The sequence below is a fragment of the Lissotriton vulgaris genome, chromosome 8, assembly GCF_964263255.1.
Source record: "Lissotriton vulgaris chromosome 8, aLisVul1.2, whole genome shotgun sequence".
NCBI classification, from domain to species: Eukaryota; Metazoa; Chordata; class Amphibia; order Caudata; family Salamandridae; genus Lissotriton; species Lissotriton vulgaris.
The window spans coordinates 571,938,041-571,963,314 of NC_141696.1; the positions used below are offsets into that span (position 1 = coordinate 571,938,041).

The 25,274-nt window shown below is 39.3% G+C and overlaps 1 protein-coding gene across 18 annotated transcripts in view; it reads left to right on the forward strand.

The window, feature by feature from the left end:
- The window catches only part of MCF2L (MCF.2 cell line derived transforming sequence like), a 1,277,242-nt gene that overhangs the window by 1,085,741 nt on the left and 166,227 nt on the right, over positions 1-25,274 (forward strand). For all 18 annotated transcript variants that reach the window (XM_086934397.1, XM_086934395.1, XM_086934398.1 and 15 more), the window contains 5 exons: positions 2,215-2,406; positions 5,033-5,192; positions 5,301-5,377; positions 6,776-6,852; positions 19,972-20,038. In XM_086934397.1, coding sequence (XP_086790523.1) covers positions 2,215-2,406; positions 5,033-5,192; positions 5,301-5,377; positions 6,776-6,852; positions 19,972-20,038 — 573 coding nt within the window. The remainder of the gene's footprint in view (positions 1-2,214; positions 2,407-5,032; positions 5,193-5,300; positions 5,378-6,775; positions 6,853-19,971; positions 20,039-25,274) is intronic.

The window sequence follows — 25,274 nt, forward strand, 5'->3', positions numbered from 1 at the left end:
CTAGTAGAAAGAACTAATAGGATGGCAAAGGAATCTATGCAGTTAGCTCATGTGGCTGGCTAGACCATCATTCAAACCGTTAAAGATATGCTATGGTCTTATCATACCACTCCCTGTTCTGTATCAGGAGTATCACCTTGTGTTTTGCTTAAGGGTTGAAAACCAGGACCAAAACATACCCCCAATTGGTTAAACTGAGGAATTCCAATGTGCATTAACATGGAGGAAATCACACACCATCAAAATAAATACAAAGCATGGTTGACAGTGAATGAGTTGTAAAGCGTCAAAACTAGAAAGGAGGAGAGTTTGTGTTGATAAAGAAGCCAGTTAGGGGTAAGAATAAATTGAATGCAAATTAAAAACTGGAAATTATTAGAAAAGTGACGAGCACTATGGTAGCTCTTGATGATGGCCGTAGTTTGAACATGGACCGATTAGTTCCTAGTGCTGATGATTTTAGTCCGGACAAGGAACCACCATCTCAAGAAGTAGCTCCCTCTGGGAAGTCAGTTACTAGAATGCTTGAAAGGAGCGCCCATGCCCCCAGCTGGCACATGAATTTCCCAGGATACTAATCTGTACCATATCTGCATGCAATTTTTTAGGTGATGTGATTTCAGAGAGATTTTTTCTTAAGGAATGTTATTGGTTCAGTTGTATAGAAGGGAGATATTATATTTATTATGCAATTTCCTTTCCTACACCTGCCTTCCCCAAGCACCTATTTCTCTTACGTATATAACATTCTGCTGGACTTTGATTAGAACGTTCAGGTTCTCCTCTCAGGTGAGACTGGTGACACATTTTACCTTATTATAGACAGCAAAAGTTCCCTTACCTCACCCTTTGTTGGATCTTATTTAAGAAGTCTTTGCACTTTTCAGAAGAAAGATTGTTAATTTGTGACAAGTGCAATGCTGCTTTGAGCCCATCAGTGCTCGCATATTTGTAAGTCCTTCAGTGAATGGGGCAGGTTCCAGTATGACTCAAGGTCTAACATTCAGACCAACGCTCACTTCAGGGTTAGGGTGCTGGCTTTGTGAACAATCCCATGTCTTTCTGATAGTGTGTAATATGGCAGCCTAATATATGTTCTGCATGAGGTACTATCCTGCTTCCAGATCCACCTCTTTTCAGTCCACAAATGCTTACGGCTCAATAGGGAAAGGGGAAACAAGAACCTATTGTAGTGGTTTCATAAATGTAGCGTTTGCCTTATGGGATTACACTTACACTTTACATACAAACATGTCCCTTGTGACTTAAACATGTGAGAGTGCATGGAACATCCGAGTAGCCACAGTTAACAAAGAAACATAACGTTTAATTCCTTACATATATTTCATGTCTAGAATGGCAAGCATTAACTACCTGTAGTCTATAATACCTTTACAGCATTTTATTGTTTCAGCAAGTGTTGGAACTTTTTTTAAGCATCAATAGTTGAATTGCAGATGGAACGTACATGTGAAAAAGTGAAGTTTTAAGTAAAATAGGTTTGATCATGGACATTTTTAACAATTGCTGCAGGGCCAGAAGCAAGGAAGTTGGGTATTTGTGAGTAAAGTACGTTTGTCCTATTGGCAATACGTTTATTGGCATTCTTGGCATTTTTATAACTGTTTACCTTCATACTACATTGTATACATGCTTGTATGTTTGTTTGTAAACCTAAGTATGTAAATAAGATTAGTTATCCTTTTCAATGCTAGCTCATGATTTAAAAGTGCTAGCCTTTATTCCCTCTTGAATATTAGGTGATGTCACTCCTACTGTTCAGCAAATGCCTGTCTGCCTACGTAAGAAGTGAAGAATATTTTAATATATATTTAAAATGACTCCCTATTTTCCTTCTACTTAATTTGGCATCATTTTCCATACTTAACTTGATGATGTTTAACAGAGAAATTAAAAAGAGACACCAACATGATACAAAGCTTCACAATAGAAGTCAAAGTTGGCTTGGATAATATAAGACAAGAATAAGGATTGCCATGGTAAATCAGCACTAGAATGTGCATTCCTGAGGTTTTACTGTGAATCATCCTGATATGGAAAGTAGTTCTGTTTTTACTGTATCATTTTTGATCTGATGTTTTAAATGTCAACAATTCATCATGGGAACACTAACTTGAAGGTCTCTTATTTAAATTAGATTAAATAAATGTTTACAGGCATAAATATTTAAAATGTCTTCTTCCCATGATTTAGTCAATGAAGTGGTGCGATGAAGGAATTTTTCTCCTGGCCTCTCAGCCAGTTGACAAGTGCCAGTCTCAAGATGGAGCCGAGTTGGCACTACAGGATATTGAGAAGTTCTTGAACACAGGAGCCAACCACAAACTGCAGGACTTGTCAAACATTTATAGAGAATATGATGTAATTCTCACCATGGAGCTCAAGGTATTTTGCTGCGTTTAAATAACAGTTAAAAATGTACTATACTTTTTTTGCCACAATGTTTGATATGAAAAGATTCAACAGTAAGTTATGCTGCACAAAAAATTAAAGCAAATATAAGAAGTAATGTATTTGAAGTCATTTATATCATTTCTAGACGGGGCTATTAAAAGAACAATGTCATGATCATCAGTGCCATTATTTAATCCGCATTAAGTGCATATCAATTTCATCCATAAAACATGAAGGATATGATATACTGTTTTCTATGAACACATAATTTCCTGAAGAAAATTGTTACACATGATTGGCGTGCGCAAATGTTTCAGCTAAATGGATGGGCATACAGTTGAATAACAGGCATAGCCATCTTAACCTCATTATTACATGTTTAATATATGTAAGCATAAAAGCACTAAATTACTACAGGATTTGGATTTCTGAGAAAAGCTCTCTTGAAGTTACTCTTCCTTTCCATTAGAGTATGCTTAACAAGGGTATTCTGAAGTCTTTAAAGTTAACCAATTCCTTAAAAAACATCTCTATTCTTGAGATTATTTCTGTGTAAAAATGTGTTGTAGTTGTACCATTTTACCATTCATGGATTTCAGTAGATTCTAAATTGTTTATAATATGTTTATGCAAGATGTTTTAGCTTCTGGCTGTTCAACCTGATAATAAATGCCTACAAAGGGACCTGCTTCAGTGGCTTTTACTGTTACTAAGTGTTTTCGTTAGCCATTGTTGAGTATTTTGTTCCATGACCAAAGTTTCCGGAAGATTTCTCTGAACCTACATACCTCTATAAGAAGTGCAATTTTCAGTTGAACTATTTCACATCATGCCCATAGTTTTTAAGCCATAGGCGGGTGAGCCCCCTCTCTTTAAGTATGAAGAAAATTCCTTTTAATATGCTGTACAGCAAACTACCCACTTTAGCCGAGATATTTTTCTGGGTATTTAATGCAGTGCTTGAAACAGAATAGCTGGCAGCAGCTTGTCAGTATACTGATGATCCCTATATCTAAAAGAAGTATGCCTTCACACTCTTGTGATTTCAGACCAACAGATTGTATAAATACAGCCGCAAATTTATTTTTGAAATACCTTTTAGACAGGATAGACCACTGACTTAGTAATTAATTAGTCCTTGCAAATGCTAAAACACGGCTGAGATGGGGAATAGGGAACAAATGTTGAACTGGGAATGTGGCTAGCTGTATTGGTTATGAAGTATGTGAGTCATCAAAAGTGATTTTAAGGCTTCATGCTTTCCGATTTAAGGGCTGCAATCAGTAGTATTTTCCAGGAGAAGTTCTTGGAGGAGTTAGAATGTGGAGAAGCGAAACTGAGCTAGATGGTAACATGCACCTAGGCAGGTTAACATTCCTGTCTGTTAGCTTAAAAAGGAAATGCCTACCCACTTTAGCGCAACTAAATGAGTAGGACATTGATGCATTCTAGCAATAACCCTTTTTACCATCTTAAGTATCAATATAGATGTGTTACTTTTAGATATTGTAAAAGATATCCACTTTGTGTGTGTTAAACCTAATGAAAATGAATTCTGATAGCAAAAAAAATGTAAGACAGGTGAAGAGGTGACAGAGACGTTTTAGCACTGTAGTGCACAAGAATGAAAAATTGTTCAGATTAAATATATAGAGAAGTATTTCCCATGCATTTTCGCATGGAATGGAAATAAGCTTTGTTGCCGTTTGATTACAGCTATTAGGGAGGAACCCTAGCTCACCCAACCATATTACAAGATGTAACCCAGCTTTAAATACACTATTCAACAATGCTGAAGCCATTTCAAATGAATCATGCTGGAGAGACGCTCTAGTCTCAGTGCTAAAAGACCATGGAGTTTGAGCTCAGGAAGATGCATTACATGGTCTAGAGCTTTGCAGCCACAATACATTTCAAAATAGATATTACCTGAAAATCGATTTCTAAAATCTGTTGATGTCTAGAGAATTCCTGCTGAGGTTGGAACTTGGAATAAGCAGAATCAACCGTCTTGGGCCTTTCAGTTCCCTTTTATTGGTTGGGTGCAACAGGTTATTCAAAATTAGTGCTCCTCAACATTCTGTTATGTGTGTATTTTTCTAAGCTACCTCCTTTGGTTTCCTATTTGTGTTTTGTTTTTAATAACACTTGAAACAAATATTTCAGATTTTTTTTTACCATTAAAAGAAATTTCTGGCTTGGTCTGAAGACTTCTTTGCTTACATTCACAATCAGCTGTGGAGAAATATTAAATTAGTTGGCATTAGGACCATTACGGCAGAGTACATGATTCTTCTAAACAACGATTCTTATGTTAGTGCACTTTATAAATGACTTCACCTACAGTGACATTAACTCTCCATCAGAGATGAGAGACTAAAAGGTGAGCTTCCTACCTTTAGCAACCATTGCACAAAAGTGCAGAAAAATCAAGAAATAGTGTTTGCGTCATGCTTTTTTTTTTTTATGGTGGAGAGAAACCTCTTGGGAGCCATCCATCACATGTGTCATTGGGGCTCCATGGGGGGTCTCTGAACATATATTACTATTTTTTAAATGTTAACTAATTAACGACAATTCAAGACATACTTTTGAATATGATATTTTATTGTAACAGGAACATGTACACAAAGTATTTCAGAAGCAGGAAAGTATGCAAGAAATGTTTGAGAAGAGACAAGGCAGCCTTCGGAAGCTTGCTGCGAAGCAGATGCGGCCTGTCCAACCAGTAGCACCACGACCAGAGGGTTTCATCAAGTCGCCGTGTCCTTCTCCTGGTACTAGATTGTATTTACTATGTTCACTCACATTTTACAGACCTAGATCAAACTCTTTACATTTTTCATTTACCATATGTGTCCAACTTATCTGTTTTTCACAACCAGGTCTCAGAAGGGGGTCTGATTACTCATCTAGTCCAGAACATAATGCAATCCGGAGAATAAACTATGCAAGAGCCAAGGTACTGTGAATACGCGTGAACAGTAGGCGGCAACAGTTGATCCGCAGCAAAGATTCCCTCGTTGCTGCCCTGCTTATACTCCAACACTCTGCATACATGTGTGATTAGCTACTTGCTCCCCACTGAAATTATCAGTTAGTTAATACATTTTATTGCATTGCTGCATCCCTTACAGTATTACAATCACTAATTAACAAAAGTAAGGTTGTTATCTTATCTTTAAGTTTGACCACCAGTATTATTCATCTGAGATTTAAAGTGGATAGGGCTATAAAGTGCTATTTCTTGTTAGCTTAATATCTGGATGCAAGTAACTAAATGATTACTTTCATTGTGTTCCAACCACAAGTTTGTGACCTTGTTGGCTTATCATTTCTCACCATTGATACATGGCTGCCGACTAGTGCTGTGGTACCATGTTCTAGATTGGTCCTTTGTTCACAGGCCACTATATTATTTGTTAAGCGCAGAGAATGCTCAGAGACAGATGGCAAATAATGGAAATGTGAAATAGTGTGTCTGCACAGCCTGATGAACAACATGATGGAACCCAATGGATTAAAATAATGTTCTGTGGAATTGTTCATAAATATGCTTAGGAGACAAGGGAGTAGAGAATGCACACTTTGAATACCTGAACCATCCTGTATAAATGAGTTGAAATTGTTGAACATATTTTAAAGAACGGCTGTGTGCTGCACATTTTTCTTAGAGATAGTTGATCTTAATTTAGGGGTTAAGGACTATTGTGAATGAAGAAAAGAACAATAACTGACTATTTTTTGTGTTCACACATTTAGTTTTCTAATCAATGGAAAGTTATGACCAGCATGATGATAACTGACATGTGTGATCGATGTTCGAACAGCTATGAACATTTTATAGTCATGTTTTTAAAGAATCAGGTCTTCACACCTTCAGACACAGATCAATATCAGAGGTTTGTTTCTAAAGAGAGAGTAAAAAATTAGTGATTCCCTTGGACGAGGTACTTTGATACTTTACTTCGAAATGTAAAAACAAGTACAAACTATGCACTGAATTAGTAGTCATTTCATCACTGTCACAATAGTCATCACATGTATAGATCTGTAAATAGGCACTCAAAAACAGCGCAGTGATCGTACTTAGTGAAAACAGTAAGGAAGTGCACTGGTAATTATAACAAAAACAACCAATGCTGACTGAATAGTATTTACATTTACAAAACACTGACTCCTATTTCAGCTCAGTTTTAAAAACTGAGTTTTAAGTTGATACAGTCAACATCTATGTGTTTCGACCGCCTAAAAACATTTGACAACCGGGTCTTCAGTGATTCAGAAGTGGCAGTGCTGTGTATAAAATATCCATAGCCCATTTATTTCTTGATCAATCACAGACATGTTTACTTTTCAGAGTGATTTGGGAGACAGCAGTCGGGCAAGAGGCGGCTCTGTAATGGATGATGATGAAAATTTGGCTGTACTACGGAGGTGAACTCCTTTTCTTATTTTTTAATGGTTGCTTTGAAATATTTAGGGAGAAAATATATTTTACTTTGTAAGTATTTGGATGCAGTGAGAAGGAAAAAATGAAATTAATTGATGAAGATTCAAATTATGTTTTTATCTTCATGATATAAAATAGCGAAGCACTGTTTTCATACTGAAGGATTGTATCAATTGATTGTGAAACATAATTGAACTAATTTTGTAATGTAAGTGTTTTGTCAAGACAAATCTATTCTAAATAAAGCATACCACAGTGTCATTCAGTTTATTAAATTTAATCTACCTTTCAAATAAGCACCTAAATATTTTAAAGGGTTGGAAAATAATACAACCAGAAAGCTAAACCCAAGTGTAATGAATATGCTAAATCTTAAAATGAAAAGAAAATTGTCTAACCTGGCCAAAGAAGACATCTGAGTGATAGATGAACTTCAACAATCACAACCAGCCGCCTCTCCTCAGTCTGAGGTTTGGTGTAATCAAATAGCATCATATTTTTAGGAAACAATTTGAATATTTATAACAAGATTCTAGTCACACCTTTAACAAACTTTCAAGCTGATGATGATGAGGAAATTTACTGGAAGGAAAAGAGGACAGTAGGATACCCACTATTGACAGAGGTAAAAGCGTGATGTTGAATGCCTGTCACAGAGATTCTTTTCTGTATGCGACTCTTGGGATCACCTAATGATCCAGCCTCAGCAAAAATAAGTGAGGCTATGATCTCCTTAGTTCCGAAGACCTTACTTCCTGCATTTAATTGCAGCCTGATGAACTGAAACATTCCCTCTGCTTGGAAATAAGCTGTTGTGAAACCTGTGCTGAAAAAGCCCAATTTAGACCCTAAGCTTCTGAGTAAATATAGACCCATTTTGCTCTTGCCATCTTTTCAGATAGCTCTTGAGAAATGGCTCTGTTCACAACTAAGGAAGTGTGTTGAGGAGCACGAACTGTAAAGGTCAATGCCTGACAGAGGTAAAAGCGTGATGTTGAATGCCTGTCACAGAGATTCTTTCCTGTATGCAACTCTTGGGATCACCTACTGATCCAGCCTCAGCAAAAATAAGTGAGGCTATGATCTTCTTAGTTCCGAAGACCTTACTTCCTGCATTTAATTGCAGCCTGATGAACTGAAACATTCCCTCTGCTTGGAAATAAGCTGTTGTGAAACCTGTGCCGAAAAAGCCCAATTTAGACCCCTAAGCTTCTGAGTAAATATGCACCCATTTTGCTCTTGCCATCTTTTTAGATAGCTCTTGAGAAATGGCTCTGTTCACAACTAAGGAAGTGTGTTGAGGAGCACGAACTGTAAAGGTCAACCTCAGGCAGGTTTTAGACCTGGACATCAGATGGTGGTGGTGTCCGTCTTGATGATCTAATGAGAGCAGCAGCCAAGGGATAAGTTAGTACCCTTTACCTTTTCGATGTATCAGTTATTTTCAATACCATTGATGATACAATACTAATAGCCAGTCTTTTCCTAAATTAATGAAAGAACACAAACTGTGACAAGTTCATCTTTTTATGCCAATCTCGCAGTCTTTAAATACGGCATGCTACAGGGCTCCGTTCGATCTCTATTATTGTTTAATATTAATTTATGCCCTCTGGAACTGGCCCTTCATTATCTGGGGACTAATTCTTACATGTAAACAGATGATACACAGTTTATGTTTAGACAGAAGAAAGTCTTAGGTCAGTCACCTTCTTCCAATCAGGACATTGCAATTTATTTTCAGAAAATTAGATATTAGATGTTGACCAATTGTCTACAGTTAAACCCAAATAATATAGAACTCCTCCTAGTTCCCAGCAGTTCACAATATTTTAGTATTGCCTCATTAGCCCTCTGAGGTTGGAGTATGCCCAATTCCAGCAAATTCAGCGAATTGCTCTCTGAACAATCAAGTATTAAATGTAACCAAAACCTGTGTGTGGGAATAAAATGTGTAAAGAAACTGCTGCCATCTCTAAAAGCGACCCTCCATTCTCCAGTTGTTTGTTCTAAATGTGGCTGTTCGTCTGATTGCAAAAGAACCAAGAACAACTCTTTTGTTTCCAGTCTTATGCAGGCAACACTAGCTACCACTCAATAGATAGAACTTCTTTCAGACTTACTGTTCTAGTCCGCCAGGCCCTATATTTGGGCAGCCCAGAATTTCCGGGTGCTAAATGTCAATAGCATGCACCTTACTTCAACCTGCATTCTAGTCAGCAGAACCTGATCAAGGTTCCTAAAACTAAGACGACTAGCTTGGGTGATAGAGCCTTCTTGGTGGCAGCTGCCAAGTTATGACATAAAATAACTAATTCTCATCTTTTGGAATCTAGCTCACTTAAATAAAATAAAATAAAAACGTTCTCTTCTGGACCTGCTTTCAGCGGCCTATTTGTGGTTAATATGGGTTGGCATAGTTCCACGATACCCTGGTGATAGTTCGCTATATAAATGCATATTCATCAATTCATTCGTCCATTCATTCAATCAATATGGTAAATGATCTCTTTGTTTAAAAGTCACTTTCAATTGAATAACTTGTCACTTATGTATTATCACGGGTATGAGAAATTGTACCCTATTTTGGATTAGTCTTCTGCCTCTTTCTTATGACAGGACTTCTTGTTTTCTGATTTCGTGCATTGAGTGTTCACTAAGTGAGTTCTCTAGGATGTGTTTCACTTAAAACATGAAGCGTCATTATGCAAGTGTTTGCAATTCGTTAAAGTCCTGTATTTACTTTGTCAGTTTCACCTGCACCTGTCTGAAAATGTTTTGTACTGAGGCAGTCATTGCTGCCATGGTTTTAGATTTGCTATGTGTAACATTTTCATAATTTCTGTGTAATTATGAGTGACATTTCAACGACTATGAGGGACACTTTCTCATGCGCAAACTCAAGCAATGAAGACAACGGAAACATATCTATAATATAAACTTTTGTGTTGGAATGTTGAGCGGCCGGGCTCAGGTCGCGGAGACGCCCTGCCATGAGTGATGTGGACCTGTGACTGAATTTCAATCACGAAGGAACAGGAGGGCTGGATTGTCGGAAGATTTCATGACAGCGCAGCATATGTGCCACAATCTGCTTAAACCCACTTGGGAATGAATTTTAATTAAACTAAGGAGTCCATCACGGCACCCACTGGGGTTACACTATTTAAAGGAACTGCAAGTACCAGCGTCCCTGGAGGCAACACCCACTGGGGCGGGACTTGCGCTTTATATTCAATGCCGTATGCTGAGCTTCGCCCGTGAACAAGAGCACAGGAGTGCTTGAAACGCGTTGGGCTGTTGAACTTTTAAGAGAGACTGACTTCCTGCTGAGCTGTTTTCCGCAATTAAAAGGTGCAAGCTTCCTAGTTTTGTGGCGTCTCCTCATTGAGCCAAACTTTTGTGTTGGAATATATATATATATATATATATATATATATATATATATATATATATATATATATATATATAGTTATATTCACTGAAAAAACCACAGGTTTCACACCAGTTATAGTTAGCTGGAAATTTTACTGACATAAAACCATTGAAATTCCCACGTTATAGTTAGTTGGACTCACTATAACTTGCGCGCCTGCAATGCACTGCTGATGACGTCACATATTACATCACTCATGACATGGTCAGTGACATCACTCATGACATCACTGATGACACCATCCAGTGAATGTGTGTCTTTCTGAAAAATAAATATGTTTTCTATATGTATATGAAAAAGGTCGATGTAAGAATAAATGTTTAAGTGTCTAAATGGATGTTTTTTTAAAAAAAAATTGATTGGTTAAATGGCTTATTAAGTGTATCATAGTGAATACATATATTAGAGAGTAATGTTTAAACATTTAAATATATGTATCAGTGTTTCACTTTGTGTATAAGTGGCTGCATAGGTTGGTGAGTAGCTACATGTGTGTGTATATGGGTTATTAGATGTTTTTATTAGTATCAGTATGAGTGTCTGTATGGTTTGGTGTGGGTATTACTTAGCACATAGATGCATCAATGACTGACTCACTGTATGTGTTTTGAAGACAGCATATGTGCAGGACTGTATGGGTGGATGAGTGTGTATATGTGTGTGTTAGTGAGTGAATGGCTGTCTCACTAGTGTCTTTATCAGTAACTACATTTGTTTTAATCTAGTATATGTGAGTATTGATGTATATAAGTGAGTATATGTGAGAGTGAGAAATTGTAAGAGTTCCTGTTTAAATAAGTATGTCTTTCTATAAGTGATTGTTCTAGAGAGTAAGTATGTGTAAGTTTCCTTAGAAGTAAGGTGGTAGTGGGTGTATAGCTCTATATGCAAATAAATGGATGTTCAATAGTTTATTTGCATGTGTGAGTATGTGTGCGAGTAACTTTTGGATGACTGTCGGTGTAACAGGATGTATAGGTGTATCACTACATATGATGAGTGAGTATATGTATGAGTGACTATATAGAACTGTTGGTGAATGAGTGGATGTGTATATAGTTGGTTGAATTACTGAATTGGTTGTTGTAACTGGTATGGGTATCTCCATTTTTTTGAAAATTTTAGTTTCTATTTTTGAATATGTGTTTCAAGGATTACATTACACTGAAAGGAGGTCTGGCACTCTGTCACAAGTATGGTGTCATCAGTGATGTCATGAGTGATGTCACTGACCATGTCATGAGTGATGTAATATGAGATGTCATCAGCAGTGCATTGCAGGCGCGCAAGTTATAGTGAGTCCAACTAACTATAACGTGGGAATTTCAATGGTTTTATGTCAGTAAAATTTCCAGCTAACTATAACTGGTGTGAAACCTATGTTTTTTTCAGTGAATTTAATAGGTTTTTTAAATGCTAATTCCTAACTATAACTGGTGTGAGACCTATGGTTCTTTCAGTTAATTTAAAAGGTTTTTTAAATGCTAATTCCTTACTATAACGATTGTGAAGCCTCTGTTTTTTTTACTGAATTTCAAAGGTTTTTTAAAAGCTAATTTCTTTCTATATCGAGTTTGTAACCTATGATTTTTTTTTATTTGCTGTTTTGTGTAAGTATTAATTATTATTATTTTTTAATAATAATATTTTTAAAATGCTTTTTTTTTTAATCATTTTTTCCTGGGGCGCTCTGAGTGCGCGCACCGGTAAGCTCTCCGGAAAGCGCATCCAGAGCGCTACTTGCGTTCGTGTAAAAAAATATGAATGAAAAGTGAATAATAACGCAAGACATTTAGTACCATACATATAAAAGCAGTATTTTTGAATAAGGAAATGAAAATGATTTTGCATTTCCGTGAAACTATCAAAACGTCACTTAGGCGCGCTGTGTAAGCGCACCCGGAAGCGCCTTCGTTCGCGCCGCGTATGCGCCGCCGGAAGCGCCTACGTTTGCTCAGCGTTAGCGCCCCCCGAAGCGCTTCGGTGCACGCAGCGTAAGCGCGTCAAGTCATGTGACCTTAAAATAACACTTTTCATTGGTTGCTAACAGTTTTTTTTAACAAAGAATGAAATCCACACCCATTTCCTTCACTTCTTCTTTCACTTTTGTGACTGAAAGACCTGCCTTTTTGCTCTCGGTTCTTTGTTGGATATCTTGGATTATCATGGCTGCCAGACCATCCAGCAGTGAAGATGACTCCAATGAATTCATCGATGAAGAGCCTCCTCAGCCAAAAGTCAAAGAACATTTCATCTGGAAATTTTTTTCCATACCTGATGACCAGAAGAAGGTAAATGCTCCAAAAGTGGAGTGCAGGATCTGTCACACAGTCCTGTCACGGGGTGACCCCACTAAAAAATATTCTTTTGGGAACTCCACAATGATTCGCCATGTGGAGAGGAGGCACCCCCAGAATTTTGCTTGGGAAAGTGTCAGGGCTCTGGCACAAGAGGTTCCCAGTGATGGGGCCTTTACATCAACCGGAGGACCAACAACATCGGTGAGGGGGAGTTCACAAGAGCTGGTTCCGAACATTCAGCCTGGATTTAACAAAGGCGTCCTTAAATGCAGAGACTGTGATCAGCTACTTTGCTATGGGGAGCAAAGTGTTCTGCTCATGGTTCGAGCATTGGAGAACAATCGCTGCCGTTCCCAGCCCTAATTTGTTTTTTTTTGCTCCTGTTGAGCAGTTTCCATTCCCTGTTTTTGTTCTAAAAAAAGAAAAAAGAAAAAAAAAGTTCTTTTCAGAACTACCTCCAATTCTCATCAAAGAGCTATATTCTTAAAAAAATTAAAAAGAGTAAGTGAAGTGGAGTGCATTGATAAAGGAAAGGAAAATGTGTAAGAAAGAACAAAGGTATGAGAGGAGAAAGGAAGTGAAGTAGGGGGACTGAAAGAAGGTGAGTTTTGGGAAGGAAAGTAAGGAGAAGGAGAGTGAAAAAATGTAGAAAAGGAACGGGGGTGTGGAAGGGTAAGAAAAGATGCATTGCTGGAGTTGCACCATTTTTGTGACACACTCCAGCAATGCATCACTTTTGCGCTTACAGATACGTCTGAAATACTGACGTATCTGTAAGTACTTGCGACATAATACGTCATATATTTAATATGACGCATGACTAGAAGACTGAAGGCCTCATTTATGAGGCCATGCGTCACTTTTATGCCACCGGTGCGCCACTTTTTGTGACGCACTAGTGCTGTAAAAAATGCACCTTATTCAGTCATATTTACAAAGTGACTCATCTAGGTAGATGCGTCACTTTGTAAACCCCTGCGCCACATTATACCTACGTCAGGTTTAATGTATGCAAAAGGGACGTATTGACGCAAGAAAGGGTCGTAGAGGTGACACAGTGAAATCTATGAGATATCACTGCGTCACTTTTATGACGCTGTTGTGTCCAAATCTTGCGCCTGTTTCACAGCAGGCGTAAGACTGATGCAGGCCCTTTCACATGGGCAAGGCCCCATGTGAAAGGATGCATTGCTGGAGTTGCATAATTTTTGTGACACACTCCAGCAATGCATCACTTTTGCGCTTACAGATACGTCTGAAATACTGACGTATCTGTAAGTACTTGCGACATAATACGTCATATATTTAATATGACGCATGACTAGAAGACTGAAGGCATCATTTATGAGGCCATGCGTCACTTTTACGCCACCGGTGCGTCACTTTTTGTGACGCACCAGTGCTGTAAAAAATGCACCTAATTCAGTCATATTTACAAAGTGACGCATCTAGGTAGATGCGTCACTTTGTAAACCTCTGCGCCACATTATACCTACATCAGGTGTAATGTATGCAAAAGAGACGAATTGACGCAAGAAAGGGTCGTAGAGGTGACGCAGTGAATGAACTGGGTTTTCCCCATGCTACGTTCCCCCGTACGCTCTCCGGTGCGCGTACCGGGCGCTCCCCCCCCGCGAAAATCGAAACAAAAATACATTTTTTTTTGCCCCGCGGGGCCCTTTTATGGCCCCCATATCAAACCTAGGGGGTCAGGGGGGGGGGGTCTACCCTGCCCCCTTTTGGTCATTTCCCCCTTTGTTTTTGCCACCTCTTGTGTCTCGATCCTACCGAGACACAAGATGGCGGCTGCTCCGGACTGTTTGGAATGTTGACAGACACCCGAGAGCCAATCAGCTCTCCGCTCGCGAACTCGCGTAGCGCGCCCGGTGCGCGTACTGGGGCGCGCTTATAGATATATATATTTTTTTAACCTAAATTACTCAAAATCCACTGGAGCACATATCTTGAGACATAGCAAAGGCACATCGGGCTACCAGTCCCTACAATTTTGCCAAGTTTGGTGGAAATCCATTCAGCCGTTCGAGCTAAAAGTGAGGTCGACCGCCCTACGGAAATTAACATGGGGAAAACACGTTTTGGGACCCCCCTTTTATCTCGGGCCCCCCCCCCTTGACGAATCCCCCCCCAAACTTCAAGGGAAGAACCGGAGCGCCGCGAGGCAATTTTGAGGACATTTTCAGGCAGATTCCTCAACCGGCGCCAAAGTTATTCCCAATAGAATGTTGCGATTTCCCTATTGAAAATAATCCTAACTATAACTACCTACTGGCGACCGCCAGTAGGTAATTAATATATATATATATATATATATATATATATATATATATATATATATATATATATATATATCTCAAAACAAAACCCTTTCAGTCATAGAGTGACGCATACATTATGCAAAAAAGAAGGAGAGAACTCTGGGTAGTTCTCAAGTTTAGGTGGAAAGCAGCTCCTGTTAGAGCACTCTCAACACCAGCGACACTCTAAATCTGCTCACCTCAAATGTCTGTTTTTCTATCAAAGTCTTTAAGCATAGGATTAGCACAGTGCTATCCACGCCGAGATAGAAAAGGACAAAGTCTTTTTCCATTTCTACAGCAAAGTCTTTAAGCATAGAACTAGCACAGTGTTGTCCTTGCCGAGCTGTAAAATGGCAAAAGCCATTTATCACTCCATATATATATATATATATATATATCAGACATTATACCCATTTGAGCAACAAGAAACTCTAAGAAGATCTTAAAACTGCTGCAAGCACCAGAAAACGAAGGGCACTAATCGGAGACAGATTACGTGACTGCAGTTCTCAGTAACTGAGGGCAGGCAGGCACTGCAGATGCTCAGAAAATGATCTAATTGATTTAATCATTCATGACCAAACGCTAGCCTAAAAAGCGCATTTTATAGCATAGCAAGTGCAACTAGGAGATTATACTGTCACTCAGTCTCAGGCATAATCAGTTGCTAATGCAATAAGGAAAAAGTGAACATATGGTTCCCGCCTTTTGTTCTTAAGTTGTAAGCATGTATATTTCCCCCTTCCATGATAATTGTACTTTTACAATCACCTAGCTCTCTGTTTCACCCAAAAAACATAAAGGCCGGGGGTTCCTGTTTCCCTTCTGCGCGTAACGCTGATGAAGTACCTTCCTCCTACCGCTTCTCCCGCACTCTTGCGAGCCAAATCAAGCAATGCAGTCCATAGAAAAAGACACATATAAGAAATGACACCCATTTGAGCAATGAGAACCTACGAAGATCTCGAAATTGGTGCAAAGCAACTGATCTTTGCAGCATGTATTGTAACACTCTGTGCTACTTTATGATGAGTCAAAACTTCTACTAGACAAAATTCTGATCTCTCTCCAGTAGGAACATTAATCATCAGTTAACTCTAATGTTTTTATTGTTGTGTGAAAACTGCTGGACTCACAAGTAACTCTCCAGCAGGAGCTTTTACACCCATAATGTATGTCTAAGCACAGCAGCCCCTCCACCTCCCCCACCTCAGCCGCAGGTGCGGCTGAACCACAAGTAACATAAGGATCTCTGTGGCAAAAGCAATAACCCATGAGCTATCTACATAAAATACAGTTCAGAGATTTCAAAGTACACATTCTTTTGAGCAACCCTCTCCACTACTATATGGTGAGACAACTCAAAACTGCCACTCACAGCTGGCAGCCAGGGCGCTCAGTGTATTTAAAACAAGTCAACCCTAATAAAAATTAACTCAAAGCCCGGGTGGGCGCTCCGCTACCTGCAGCCCAGCCCCGCAGTCAGCGACCCAGATGAGCTGTAATGAGTCAACAAACTAACTCATGTGCTTGACAGCCGCTGCGACAAGCAGCATCGGATAGTGGTTGAGGGGCAAGAGGCTGAGGCCCATACCTAGCTGGGCGGCAGAGTGAGAATGTTGCGGCGCAGCTTGTGAAAACGGTGACACTGGCCAGGCTACATAGGAGCCAGTGACGTGTGTGGCTCACTGCAGAACTTCAGCTACAGGTTAGCAGTCAGCTGATTGGCCACATGCTAAGCAGTATCTAGGATCTATAAAGCAGGGCAGAGTTGCCTGTGGTCATGGTCCACTAGTTTGGTAGTTGGATATTGCTGAAAAAGTCCTGCGGGCGAAATACATGTCGGCTGCTACTATGATGAAAATGTTTATGCCATGCACAGAAGTTTGCAACAAATAAACAGAAGTATCTGACTTACCTGTTCATTGACTAAATCTATTGACGTAACAAAGATTTCACAGAAACAGTTGAGTGTCCGCTTTGGGTTTTTTCCCTCAAGTCTTGATGCACTTGTTAAACCTCTAGAGTGGTGATGTTAGAAGCAGGCGCCTCTGACTCCACCTCGGGAATAACTTACCTGGGAGAACCCTACCCCTTAAATATTTCTTAAATACAGCATGGTTGCCGACCATTCTTCTAGATCAGTTACGAACACCTCGAACGTGGTGCCGGACTTTCCATACATGCTTGTCATCGGCTTCAGCCAGCAGGGAGTTTAAACACGGTCCAGTGGGATCAGGATGGCTGCACATAGGGTGAATAATATTTTGGAGTGCACAGCTGCCCTCTTTCAGTTTCACTCCGACGCTTTCGAATGTATACGGAACCTTCGCCGGCATTTCACTGCTTTTGAACTATTCAATCCTGAGACTCAGTACAGGAACATTGCCTATTTTGAATTATACTACAGGCGTGATCTGGGGTTCACCTAAGGCTATGACCCACTGACAGTGAATACTTTTCACCAGGCTGAGTTGCAGCCATCAACATTTATAGGCTTTTCCTATACTCACTATAAGGTACATCTATATTGCATAAAACTTTTTATCCTGATGATGGTCTTTGGATACTACCAGTGAGACCGAAACGTCGACACATCTATCCAAGTCTTCATTCTACTTCTTGACTTTCTATTTTACTTTAAAAGAAGTCAATTTTATATATATTTGCCTTAAGACTGGATTGTTTCTTTTGTACAAATGGATTGTTTTGCTGTTTCCATGTACCTAAGATTTGTATGCAATCATTTCTGATTTTTGATTATGTACCCTTACATTTGAATACAAAATATAAATAATTTTTTCCATGAAAAATATCTGTTCGTGTTGCTTTCCATTGTTCTTCCCTGATTCATTCGGTGAACAAAACTAGATTAATCAACGTAACTTCATAAATCTCTATGGGGCTAGTGTGGTAGCTTCCGTAGAGTGTTGACTTATCGAATAATCCAAGTAGAACAGTATCTGATTCAATCGCTCTTCAAGTCTTAATAATAAAGGCTGTTTCTCACTGCAGCAAATCAGTACTTCTAAACAAATCCCTTATTGGCATCTTCCTTATAACAATACTCTTTCACTGAAGGCGCAGAGCTATACTACCAATGCAAAATGTCATATTGATCAATGACTCTGCTTAAAATTAATGATGAATTGCTTGAAGCTGCTGTCCTTTCACAGAGCCATCTTCAGACCCATTAAAGCTTCTCTCTGAGTCTTTTTGTAATTGTGAAGGAAATGGATAAGTATTGTGCTGTTGTGTAAAAGTCTAATATGCTAGATGGGTGAAACTATATTTATATAGTCAGTTTTCTGAGATATTTCCTGTAGTTCTAAGTAGTATGTGTAAAAAAAGCAAATTCAGCTGAATAAAGTGAGTGTAACTTGAGTCTTTCTTATTATCAGAACTAAAATGACTCAATTTACCACATGCGCATATGTTGAAATGTTGCAGAAGTGCTCATTAATGAAAAAGTTGTGAAAGTTTGTTTTTGAAGCCTATATATAAACAAAAAGACTTGTCTGTATGTAGACTTATTACTGCCTAAGTAGGTCTTTTGTATACTGAAATGATCAGATACATACACTGGCTTTATGGATACGTGACTTTTGTTAATGTCTCATTATTGCACTATCTGAACTGTTGTGCACCGAGCACACCTTTTACTCAAGGAATTAATTAAAGTTAACCTAAACCTAATATTATGATCTGTGTGCTGCGACTAATGGAGTATACCCAAATACTCTACAAAATAACATGAAAATTTGGCTGGTCAACAAACTGTTAACACAGGCTTAGCTGCGCACAACACTTGTGAATTCTATTGATCAAACAATGTTTTGAACATGAAACACATATTTTTATTCATATGTATTTTGACAATCAGTCAAACTTTTTCAACATGACATTCAGTACATTATAATTCTCCATTTGTAAAACAAAATACAAGTGTTTATATACATAAAAAATGTTAAATTCTCTTGTGTGCATCGTAGTTCGCCCAATGCATTTCGGGACAAAAGTAGGGTCCCTTCGTCAGGGGCAATGCTGGAAAATAACATATACAGGCACATCAGTTTATTTACATATGTATCATCTGGTTCATGAAATTTCTTACATTTTCCTCCACCAAAAGGAAAGAAACCACACCATAAGTGCATAAACGAAAAAATACACCTTATCCCCAAAAAAAAAAGGAAGGCTTAGAAAACTACTTACATTTACACATGAGTAAATGTTTCTTATAAGCTGCTCTTCTAGGTCCAAGCCAACTCTTAAAAAACAATGCATCAATAAATCAGGCTATTGCCCCAAACAGTGAAAAAAGACTCTGACTACAATAAGTACCAGCATTATAGCAATGCCTACCTGCATCAACTTTAGGTACATGCGATGTGTAGACCCTCTCTTGTTCAAATGCGCAATCGTTTTTCCATTCCTGTCCGTGACAAGAGATAGACTACTTAATCAACCGTTCAACTCAACAATAACCCTTTAAACAAAACGGATATCCTCTCACTCCAAACATTCTTACCGTTTTTTTCCCAAGAAGAGCGTGGCTCATTAACAATCCACAGGGTAGTTCTTCAACATACGAAATCACCCGCGTTCGTGAAACCGACTCAAAGTCCCGGTTAAACTACTCTAACGTCGCACCCCATTGGATCATTCCGTCATCCTATACCCCAATGAGCTTCAAGCTACCACTCTCAAAATACATATGAATAAAAATATGTGTTTCATGTTCAAAACATTGTTTGATCAATAGAATTCACAAGTGTTGTGCGCAGCTAAGCCTGTGTTAACAGTTTGTTGACCAGCCAAATTTTCATGTCATTATTGCACTAGCCTATGCCCAGCTCTGATGTTTATACGATTGGGTGGGATGGGGGTGGGGTGTAGCTTCAGGTTATACATGTATTTTCTATGTATGACGAGTTGAAGATATGTGAACGTCATAGGCCCACTAGTAAAACACATATGGCCCTATGCAATTTACATTGTAGGCGTGCAATTGATCAAATATGCATTAATTAATTTTGTGTTTTCCAGCCATGTTATGAAGGAACTCATTGAAACTGAGCGAGTGTATGTAGAAGAGCTTCTCTGCGTGCTTGAGGTAAATTATTCATTCTTGTTTTAACCGTCAGTGCCAGTTGCCGTACATACCCTGCTTATTTGTGACTGCACTGAAATACGTGTGATAAACTAGACACTGTTCTTTGTTACTGTGCTATGATCAACATTATCAACTTGGTATGTAATGATATAGAAAGATAGTTGTGGGAATATCCATTTTTTGAGTGGTTCCTCTTATTTTTTCCTGAGTTTTAATGCTGTTTTTTAGAGTCTGTTCACTGGGGCAGTGCTGTCCAGAGTATGTGCTGTTACCCATAAAACATGTAGAAATTGTCTCATCCCTTATTGGCATATTAAGCTCTCCTTTAAGGACATAGTATATGGTGTAGAAACTTGAAAAGTTAAATGTCACCTGTGGACTGCAGCACTTATTGTTCCATTCACTAGTGTGCCAGAGGAAATCATGACTTCAGGCCTATCACTGTAGCATGACTGCTGCCGTGTAAAATCGGCTGTGCAACATGTTAAAATACTCCTTTTGACAGGTACAAACCTCACATTTAAATATTAGTAAGTCACCCCTATGCAGCCCGTGTAATCTATAATGTGTAACCCATAATGCAGGGTGCATGGTATTTAAAAGTGGGATATGTAGCAAATTAAAGTTTGCAGGTCCCTTCTGAGGCAGGCCTTGATGTCCTAAGTGGAAAATCAGAGTACAGTTAAAATACAAATACTGTTTTCTTGGGAACGGGACCAGCTAGAAAAATTAATAAATCGCTATATTTAATAGTTATTTAAAATAAATTACATTTTCTGTGCCTGAAGCTCATTTGCCTTAACTCTCCAGCTTTTCCCAACCTGTGCTCAGCCCAGGAAAATGTGTACAGCAGTGTGAAATTCCCCCTTAGAGTAAATAATAGGCTGATCTTAATGGGCAGATATGACTCCTATGAGCTCATTAGAATATGAGGGGTGGGGGCTGTGCCCCTCCTGTTTGCATCATCATGTCAAATTCTACACAACGGGTCTGTCTGAAGCACATGTAGATGTTTTGTGGCCTTCTAAGTATGCCAGAATAGTTTTTGTGTAGACCTATATGGTTGCTGAAGGACCCTGCTTTTGTCCCATCAGATCTCAATCTCTTGGCTTGATGTGGGCACAGTGCCTACCTTTAGTGTAGCCATTGACCTTCACCGTCTTGGATTTGCAGTAGCACATTGCATGTTGGTTCTGTTTGCAATAAAGAAAGCAGGAATTACCTCAAAAGTAGATAGGTCAGGGCCTGGGAACCTTTAACTCCATGGGTTAAAGAGTAACTTGGAGTGTCTTATGATGTCCCCCACCCACAGGCTGTTGAACCCTACGTTTTACACAGCAAGAATATGGCTAGACTGGGCAATGTCCTTTTACTTAAAGTTGGACTGGTGTAGGGGGGTATCCACCTCAACCCAATAACCGTTTCATCAGTTACCCAGTCTAATCCAATCCTTTATACCCATTATTTTGATTACTTTGTGAAAAAGGAGAAAAGACGGTAAGTCAGATCACTTGCAACAAACATACCCTCAACAATTAAGTGGATGTGCACCACAAAGAAAATATGTGTAGAAATTAGAATGTACCTCATGTGTGCAACACTAGAGGAGCTACTGGCATGTTCTCAATAGCTTGCCCACGTTTTTATCATCATCAGTAACTTTCTCATGTAGAATGAAACATAGTGTTCAGTAAAGAAGGTGTGGAAAGGTGTAAATGGTGATAAATATATCACTGGGAAGAGAAAGAAAAGACCCAGTGAAATACAAGAGACAATGTCTCAAAAAGACAGTAAAATTGAGCTGAGACTCACATATATGGTTTAACCCTTTTTAATCCGAACAGTGAACTCGCTCAATATTAAAAACACAGCATGTTATAAACCGATACAAAGTAGGCCAACAGGTTTCATTGCCTGTATGTCTTTACAGCAAATTCGTCAGGGCTTCGAGGTCAGGAATCACCTCACTGGACATCTGACTGTAAATATCGAGTGACTGACAAACAAACAAAAATAAACATAAATTGTTTTGATTAAAAAACACCATTTGCAACCTCCTTCAAAGCAGGTACTGATTTATCAAAAACAGACTGAGACATGGCCCCAGATACTGTACTTAGAAACGCTATATTTACCAAGTGGAAGCCACAGGTCCACGTACCAGCTCCCACAATGTCAAAGGGTGCGTACCTCTTACACTCTGACCCTTAGAAGACAGCACTTTCTTTGCTTAAAAATTTATCTGTGGAAACATACATATCCCATTAATCATTTATTAAAAATGTGGGAACAATGCCTTTTTACTTCATACATCACACTCCCAAAATAAAAAATTAGTGATGAAGGCCTTCGATTATTATAACCAAGACCCCTGAACATATATATTTGTCTATAAAAATACGACAAATTCCAAGTGTTGACAGGATGTGTAAAGTTCCAACCTGGTCCTTCTGAATGCATAAATATGCACAGTATGATTAATCACTCCTGGCCTCTTGTGCTTGTACTGGCCCAGTGATACCAGAATCAGCCCCTTCTATTCAGACCTGAGTCTTTCATTCATCAGCGCGCAGTGTGTCAATTAACACATGCCTTCAGTCATAACACGCTCCTCAGCACACCCCCTCTTACCGCATCCATAAGTCCGTTGCACATTATCTCATCCTGGTGTGTGGAAGTGGAAGAGGTTTCGCTATTTAAAATACCGCGACAGGAAGGAGGCATGTCACGTGCGCAATCACTGAACTCTGTGTGTGATGTCATATTAGGAAGTTAATGTAGGCACCATTTTGGAATTCCGAAAATTAATTCAGATTGTGGATTTCTCCTAAGCATTCCAGTATCAATGCATCTTTATATCGTCAGGCAACTCATCTTTTTGTGAGCATTCCTTAAAGGTTTTTTAGTTTTTTATTAGGAATACAAACAAGTTGATAATTTTAAAGGGCGAATACATATCTCACAGATGTTTCCGGCAGTGTCCTGCCAAAGTTACAATACAATCATTTCACTACAATAGGCTCACTATCACTCTCGTCATGATGTTGTGATATGTCTGGAATATAGTGCCATATTACCCCCGTCTCATATTGAAGCTATCGTACATGATCATACTCCATTCGACTTCGAATATATAAAACTGTAAGTAACCATAAAATGGCACTTTTTTTTACCTTAGTTTTCAAAACAGAATTTTTTACAAATCTGCTTCTAATCAATGTGTCTTATTATTCAACTAACAGCAACATCGCTCTTTTCTTATTCATATATCAGCAATATTACAATCTCAGATCATATTGCTGTTTTGAGCTCATTTTGGTGCAAAAATTGTCTGTACAATATCACTGAACCAAAGGAGGCACACCATGTATCTAAATAGCCCTGATCAAGAAAGATTATTCCTTCCTTGATCACACAAGCTACTGATTTTATTCCACTCAATTTGATCGTTCAACCCAAACTGGTCTGCCTTTTCAGAAAAAATTCAACGGGCTTCTTTTGTGGCCAATATCTTATCAAAACTGCCTGTCTCGCCCAATACTTTCTCCAACATGACCCATTTAAATGCTCTGTGGTGGTGTTGATATTCACGAAAATATTGCACCAAACGTGTGGATAACTTTCCAGATTTATTGGTACTCAAATGTTCCTGCACACGGACCTTAATTTTACCGCAGGTTAAACCGATGTAGTGCAACCCAAACTGACAGGTCAATCTGTATTTCACATTAACGGAATTGCAGTTGCTGAATGTATTTAAATACCACGTTTTTCATCTCAGCAAATGCACGCTGTTCGTTTTTTAGTCAAATAATATACTGAGCACCCCCCAAATGGGTAGTGCCCAGGAAGTGTGCTGCACAGGCCATGTGTGCACTAGTTTATCCTTCAGGTTATGTGCACGCTTGAACTCAAACCTATGTTATGTTATGTTTTGTTAATTTCGATTTATATATCGCCAAATCACCGACAGGTCTCTTAGCGCTTGCTTTGGGAACCCGTCCTGGCTTTCCCTGCAAGATAACCCCTACTGGGCATCCCCAAGGTGAAGACCAGGCATCCCATCGCAGTAGGGCCGTAGTGGAGATTAAGCAAGCTATTGCCCAGAGTTGCAGAGTGTGAACCCATGATTCGAGTAGGCACCAAGGCGAGAATTATCGAGTCCGTGGACATTTTGAGCTCAAGACCCTGCTGCGTTGGGAATTGAACCCTGGTCCCGGGTCTGACCTCTGCATCAGGGTCTGCCTCCTCTAACCAGTGAGCCACACTTCTCCACAGCCTAGGTGGTGGCATCTCATACTCAGCTGTTGACAGTAATGACCAATGCTTTCTTATGCCCTGGCAGATTTTCGAAGAAAGAGGGTCAAACGTCAGCACGGCTGGCAGGCAATCATTAGGCTGTTTTTCACTCCTGATTCCACAAAAAGGGAGGACCAGGAGCTTGTTGAGGTCCAGTGTCCATGCTCCTCAAATAATAGCAAGATCAGTGAGGACACTGTTCCGTGATAATGGGTGCATGTGTGTCACCCAAATTGAAAAGGGAGAGAAAGATTGGAGTAGAGAAGAGATAAGAAAAAGTGGTGAGGGAAAGGAAAAGAAGCAGATGTATATCCCCAGTTTCAAGGATCCAATCCCGAAGGGGAAGGCCAAGTCTTGCCTCTTATTCGCCCTTACACACCCAGAAGGATGTCATGCTTCATCATCTGGCTTTTTTTGCTCCTCGTCAGGCCGGCGCTGCAATGTCTGACGGGCCCCCAAAGGGTCTCTTTGACGGAGATCTTTTTAAAGAGAAAAAGAGAAAAAGCCATTTGATGCGTGCAGGTGTGGGGGCAGGAAAGGATCCAGTGAAGGATGGTGGTGTAGTGCGTGCAAAGAAAGTTAATACTACCTAAGGGCATCCGCTATTAGGTGATTTATTCTTGAGGTGTCCTTGGTAGGCTGAGTAAGTCCTAGTGATCTGTAGAATTTCTCCAGGACCTACAAATGAGAGGTGTGAAAGTGCACGTCAGTGAGGAAAAAAGAGGGAGGGTTTTGTGATGATAACCCCATCAGAAGTGTGAGGTCGCTTGTGGTGAACCCTAGGATGAACCCCCTAGAGTAATCAGTTGATCTCTATAAGTAGATCTGTCCACGTAGTGCCTGGGAGGGGATAAAGAGAAGGAACAGGAGAAAAACACTCCGGTATAAATTGCTAGTAGGTCTTGTAATTCTCCAGTTGTGTTGACCGGAAGGAAGA